We start from the raw sequence: 7034 nt of genomic DNA, 5'->3' as shown, positions 1-7034 counted from the left end.
AAGTTGACCCTTCTAACTCGTAACTCAGGTCTTGACTCAAGTCGACCCTCGAGTCAAGTTTTAAAATTATGATAATAGCTATTTTTATTTTTATATTGACTCGTGTCAATCTGAATTTATCCTTTAATGCGTGACCTAGACCTTACCGAGAATTGATTCTTAAATTGAGTTTTAAAGCTATAATAATAATTATTTTTATCCTTAAATATTTTATTTGGATAATTTTGAAACTCAAAGTTTTTTACAAATATATTTTAGAAATAAATATTGTCCATGAAAATATGTTTTTTTTTATACCTTATATTTGAAATATAAAAATTCACTCTAAAATTATTTTAAAAATAAATCTATTTTTATTTTTATATTTTTATTGCTTCAATTAAATATCTTTCTATTTCTATTCTTTTTATTCTTTTAATATTAAAACAATAACTAAACCCTATTATATATATATATATATATATATATATATATATAAAAGGGCACAAAGGATTTGCGTTTGGTGTTGCTTTGTGGACCATAGTGGTTAAATATAGAGGGTATTTGGTAACGAGATTGCGTCTGTGTTTTTAACAAAATGCAGATATAACCCGTTTGGTAAAGAAAAAAAGCAATTTACTATTTGTAGGACCCACGACATTTCAGCGTCTAAAACACAGGAGAAAAAAAAATAAACGAATGCTGCTTCCTGCGCCCTTCATGCTAATTAATTAGCACGAATAGTGTAGTTCACTGAACAGTGTAGTCAGGCTACACTGTTCTGGTCGGACCGGTTCCTGCCGGGCCGGTTCCGGTTCAAAGCTAAAAAATACATTAAACCAGGTCCGACCCAGTAAAATAAAAAATAAAAATTATTTTTTATTTTTTAATTGTGTTTTATTAAAAAAAACTAGTGTTTAATATTATTCAATGACACTGCATAAATTAGACAAAGATCGCTTGATGATGTAGCATTTATAGAATTTGATCGCAATTCCAATTTTATTCCTGATTATATTTTACTTGATGTTGTTGCGTGCTTAAGAAAAAAAACTGTAGTCCTTGTCATATGTATTTTTTACGTGATAGAATTGTAGATAGTTTAATGGAATAATAAAAAATATTTTATATAAAGTATTATTTATTTCATGATGTAATAGCAATAGTTAAATCTATAATATTTAAATTAAAAACCATCAATATCACTATATATTTTTTAAAATTATTTTATAACCTCAATTTCAAAAGCATTATTAACCAAACACATTAAACTACTTTTTTTAATCTCAATTTTAATCACGGTTTTAACCAAATATATATTTTTTTAAACCAACCTCAACTAAAAATATTTTTTATAAAATATTTTTTTTAAAATCATAATCACAACAACCATTATAATACCAAATACACTCATAATAAAGACGACCATATGAGCCAGGCAACCTCTCTTCTTCTGGATTGTGCACAGGTCCAATGAACTATGGTCCCTGCTCCCTTGATATTTTCTGCAAAATCTTTGCCCAAAAATTCTTTCTTTCTTTTCAGAAAAAGCATTACGATTTACGAAGTCATCTTTTTTTAAAAAAATATTATTATTATTATTATTATTATTATGGATTGAGAAAGGTGGTGGGACTGAATTTGACTCTCCAATCCTATCTCGTCTCTAGAAGAATGACATACACGAGGGAGAAACGAAAAGCATTCTGGCTTCAGAGCATGAAGTTTACGCTACCCTTTTCTGAAACCACTAAAAACTCGAACAGCAAAAAAGGAAAGAAGGAGAGAATGGATGGATGGATGGATGGGACTCTACGCATGAATGTAGACAGAACACAAAATTGTTGTCAAACTCCTTAACAGCTTGTGATGCTTGAAGTGGACATCTCAGCCAGACCTCAAAATCGTGCGCTGGCTGTGCCATGGAGGAACTGACTTTCACAGGTAGGATTAAAACTTGTACAATCAAAGCATACAAGATCCAAAAAATCGTCACAAGAGAAGCATTTAATCCACTTGGATCTTTTCTTTGTCTTTTAATTATTCCATCCACCAAGTTATTAATACTTACATGTTTGGTATTGCTGGTGTACTATGTTTTTTAAATATATTTTTTTCTTAAAAATATTTTAAAATAATTTTTTTTAATATTGACACATTAAAATCATTAAAAAATATTAATTTAATATTTTTCAAATCAAACATATTTTTAAACAATAAAAAAAGAATTATCCAGTTTCTAAGCAACAAATCCAATTCCCAATAATAATAAAAATACTAAAATAAATATTTAATTCCCGATTATCTAAAATAAAGATTAACCAAAATTAAAATAAAACAAAGATGTCTAACAACATATTTGTTGTGGCCATCACTTAATTGACAATTCCCATAGCAATTAACACAGGAAAAAAAAAGTATCAGTACCAAATAATCAAAATATTCAAGATTTGGATCAAACAAAACCTAAGGAGAGGGGGTTAAACCCTTATCATTACTAACATTATGATTATAGTGCCTGCAGAGGACATCACATTTTATCACGTTACCGTAAACATAGAACCCCGGTGCCACCATGATCCTAACCATGGCTGGAACCAACTTCCTTGCCCTGTCTCCACCCATATCCTCCATGTAAACTGAGTCAAAGTTCATCCCTTTATCCACCCTGAAGATTGGCAAGCCAGGGTGCACCGAATTGGCCAAAAGGTGCACCAACCACATGTTTTTAGAAGCACTAAAGAATGCCTGCAACAATGGCTCAGGCCAGGCTCTATTCCACCCCAACATAGCCACAATCTCACTCATTTTCCTGTCACAAAACTTGCTGAACTCTTCACTGAAATGCCTTGTCCCTTTACTCAATACCTCCTCCCATGTCAACTCTTTAAGCACATTAAATGACGCGTAGTTTGCTTCACATCTATCAATTGGGTTCAATATTTGATTTACAAAATTCTTTTGGAACCCAACAGATTCAAAATCTTCGAAGAAAGCTTTGTTTAACAAAGCCTCAAGGCAAAAGAGCACACCTTTCGGATTCTTATAGAATGAAATCTTTATATCATAAGGTTGAAGCAACGCAGATATTCTCTCATAAACTCTAACTCCCATGTGCCTTAGTTGCATAGTGAGTGACCTGCTTAATAGCCTAACAGAGGACCTAGCTTCAGATACTGAAACCAAAAATTGCTCTATCACTTTATCACTGACCCCCATAAGACCATTTTGTTGATATTGATGAATGTTGTAGCCGTGTTCACCTCGATAAAGTGGGTTGTTACTGCTACATTCATCAAGTCCAGACTTCAAATCATGGCAATAAATTTCAAGCATGCTAAGCTTGTTTTCAAGTTCAGCTATTGAGTACTTGAGCCTTGAAGCTTCAAGAAGTGCGCCATCTCTCTTTCTTGTTGCTTGAATCAATTTATGAGATAGCTCAGCTACAGCAGTCTTCCATTGCTCTTCTCTTGCTATTGAGGCATCACCAGTGGATTTTGGACTCTTCCTAGTCAATGAAGAAAATATGGACTTGAAAATTCCATTTGGACTTGCAATAGATGAATGCTTGTTTAAGCCATTATTGTCCAAAGGAACAACTGAAATCTTCTCTCTTGCATGTGGATGGCACTTGTTACAAGAAATTGAACCACCACCGCCATCTCCATTAGTGCTATCACCATGTCGTTTCTTGGTGCTTTGCTTGCTGTTTTTGTCATGGAGAGGTGATCTTGGATGGAGCTTTGGCGTCGGTATCTTGTCTATAAAACTAGCTGGTGTTGCTTTGGTAGTAGCACTTTGGCTTCTCTCTTCACTGTATTCATCTCCGTGCTCTTCTTTTTCACATTCTTGAATCTGCGACACCAATTAAAAGAAAAACAAACAACAGCAACAAAGTTAAGAAAAATGGTAATTAAGAAGGAAAATATTGCAAACTTTTAAGTACTGAACCATTTGGTCCGATTAATTAAAGTAAATAATTCTTGAATTCCCCATCATTTACTTACAGGTGTGATATGAAGGTTTTGAAGAGGGGGTACTACTGTTGGTGCTGGAGGATGAGAGGAGGAAGGAGAAGAGGAAGAGGAAGGAGCCATGTTTATTTGTTATCAATCTCATTTTTTTGTGTAGTTTTCTTTTTAACTAGGAGTCTAGGACTACATGTAGACTGGTCCATCTAGTAATATACGTGGATATATATGATGTTTTTTTCTTTAAATAAAATAATCTAGGATATGGTACGTGCAGGATGCAGCTGTTTCTTATCCGTTGCAGTCTCTTTTCGTTTTCTTTCATTTTCTAAGGCTGTGTCCTATTCGTCATGTAATCATGGTGATCAATCACTAGTAAATACTAAGAGTTTAAAAAATGTTTTTATTTTTTTGTTTTAAATTATTTTGATGTATTAATATTTTAAATAAATTTTAAAAAATATAAAATATTATTTTAATATATTTTAAATATAAAATATTTCAAAAGACAATTATTATTACAGTACCAAACTACTTAAATAGTTTACCGAGCTAAATAATATTAAAAAATAGCTTTGTGTTATTAGTTTTTGGTGAATAAGATATATATATATATATATATATATATATATATATATATATATATATTAAAAGGTATCAGTTATCAGTATTTTTTATTGTGGATTGTACTGTGCAATCCATGGCGAAAATATTATTTTTTTATTTTTTTTAAATTAATATTTTTTATTTGATTTAATTCATTAATATTTAATTTTTTTCATTTTAGTTATCACACTCTCATGACACAGATCTCAAATTTAACGGGTTAATATGGTTTGGCAGGTTAACCTAGTTAATTCATTTTTTTCTCTTTTAATTTCATCTTTTAATATGGATTTAATTGAGAATTAAACTTTATGATTTATTTTATCTACTTTTTATTAAATTATTGTGATCTCGTGAGAGGATTTTACTAAACCCCTCATCGCAAAGCACTATTTAGACCCTGTTTGTTTGCTGAAAAGTAGTTTTATTTTGTAAAATGAATTTCAGAAAAGTAAATTTTATACGAGATAATAGTGAAAAATCAAAATGTTTTAGTTTATTACTTTAATATAAAATTTATATAAAACTACATTCTTGTTTTTTTATTCTAAAGAATCAATAGTATGTAACATCTTTAATACGTGCTTATTGTGCTCTATTCCACTAATTCTTCGAAAGTGATAATTTTAAATTTTAATTAGAATTTCAGTTTTTTATCATGAATTATGAGGTACAGGTTTAGAATATCGAAGACCCATTGCAGTAAAGTGAATCTTTCCCACAGGGAACTGGAATTTCCCAGAAACTACTCCACGAATTATTGAGAAAAGAGAGCACTTAACCATCTTAAATTGGCCATTGGGATTATAAACATAGCGTGTGTTAATGATTCATTATATTCTTATATTATGTAGTTTTAAAAATTATAATGTAATGGGTTATTATAATTATGATAACTCATTACATATAAAAAAAGCTATATAATAAACTATTATATAATTAACAGTGATTGTATAATGATCAGATTATATAAAAAATTACCATAAGGATTAAACTATAATTTTAAAAAATACAATGACCAAATAACTTCAAATAAAGACCAATTTATAAATTAATATAAAATGTAGAGATTAAAAAAAACTAAAAAGGGACTGAAATAAAATTTCATACAAAGCCTTCATTGCATGCCACTACAAATATTTATAACTAAATAAAGAAATGTGTGCATGCATCAACCTATTTTGTTACATTATATTTTTCATTACATTACATAATAAAAGTTTTCTGCTCTCAAGATAAAACCCAACACGTGGCAAGTGATAATAAATACAATTAATTATTTAGCCAAAAAAATAAGTTGCCATTTAGTTAGCCTTATCCTTTTTATTTTTAACACTTGAAGCATTTTACTAAAAAAAAGAGGATAAAAAAGCATTCTCCCATATTTATACAAAAGATGCCTCCATATATGATTATTAATTTATCTCACACATATCCTAAAATCAAACATGAAGTTGCAACAACCAGACACAACTAATAAATTACTACAATTTGATTTATTTATTTCATTCTCTTACTAAACCTGTACACTATTCAAGACCACACGGTGATTATATATATAAAAAAACCTCGGGTGGGTTGTGGCCTAACCAAGTCGAGCATACTTGATTGTGTCTTCACCCAACCGAGCTCTATCTTCATTTCTTTATCTTTCTTTTTTATTTTTTATGAATTGTATTTATTATATAGTCTCGTTCACTTTTTATGAATAATATATTACTATCTATGAATTGTATTTACTGTGCAAAGCTCGTTCAAAAAAAATCTCAAACTCGATCATATTATTTATGGTCATCAGGCTAAGCTTCACCCCCTCATCTATTTTTCTCATCACTTAACTCGGTAAAATCTCATTTACTATTTATAAATAGTGTTTATTATATAAAATTTTTTTAAAGCAAGTCCCAAGTCCTTAGACTTTATCAGATGAAGGGAATGTTTGGTATTGTGTTTGTACCTGTGTTTCGTCAAAATTTAAATTTTTTTTTTGCTAAAATTGAGTGCGGCTTGTACTTTTTGGATCATTTTGATGTGCTGATGTCAAAAATGATTTTTAAAAAATAAAAAAAATCATTGATATACATTTCGGCATGAAAAGCTATTTGAAAAGCACCCGCAACCACACTGCCAAACACGCTCGAAGCTTCACTCCTTACCTTTCTCTCTCTTTACTGTAAGAGAGAAAAAGGTGTTTAGGCTATTTATTACAAATAAATAGTATTTCTTCAACTTATTCAAAACTACAAGGTGGCTCCCCTCCTTCTCTCTCCTCTATTTTTTTTTTTAATTTTTTAGTTTGATGAAATTACCTTGTCTTACCTTATTTTACTAGTACTTGATTAATAGTGCTATTACTGCATGATATGGTATTTAATAAATTTTTTTAAAAGAATCAACGAAGGAAAGTAAACATAATCATTCCTGCCAGTACAGTGAGAATATGGTATTACTCTAAGCTATACAGTAAATGAGCAAGCG

At 30.1% G+C, this 7034-nt stretch overlaps 1 protein-coding gene across 1 annotated transcript; it reads right to left on the bottom strand.

The window, feature by feature from the left end:
• Window positions 1–2312: 2312 nt before the first annotated feature.
• LOC133703529 (IRK-interacting protein) lies at window positions 2313–4148 on the bottom strand. Its single transcript, XM_062128120.1, has 2 exons — window positions 3987–4148; window positions 2313–3834 (listed from the first exon to the last, which is right to left on the bottom strand). Exons 1-2 carry the CDS (start codon window positions 4074–4076, stop codon window positions 2446–2448), a joined length of 1479 nt encoding a protein of 492 aa, XP_061984104.1. The 5' UTR covers window positions 4077–4148; the 3' UTR covers window positions 2313–2445.
• Between the last annotated feature and the right edge of the window lie 2886 nt (window positions 4149–7034).

The sequence above is a fragment of the Populus nigra genome, chromosome 1 (assembly GCF_951802175.1).
Source record: "Populus nigra chromosome 1, ddPopNigr1.1, whole genome shotgun sequence".
Taxonomy (NCBI): Eukaryota; Viridiplantae; Streptophyta; class Magnoliopsida; order Malpighiales; family Salicaceae; genus Populus; species Populus nigra.
The sequence above is the reverse complement of the archived record's forward strand: the minus strand, read 5'-3'. Positions and strand labels throughout refer to the sequence as shown.

Coding starts and splice junctions, on each gene's coding strand:
- LOC133703529 (XM_062128120.1), bottom strand. CDS start 4,076: ATGGCTCCTTCCTCTTCCTCTTCTCCTTCCTCCTCTCATCCTCCAGCA. Junction 3,835..3,986: donor AAAACCTTCATATCACACCT/GTAAGTAAATGA, acceptor TTGGTGTCGCAG/ATTCAAGAATGTGAAAAAGA.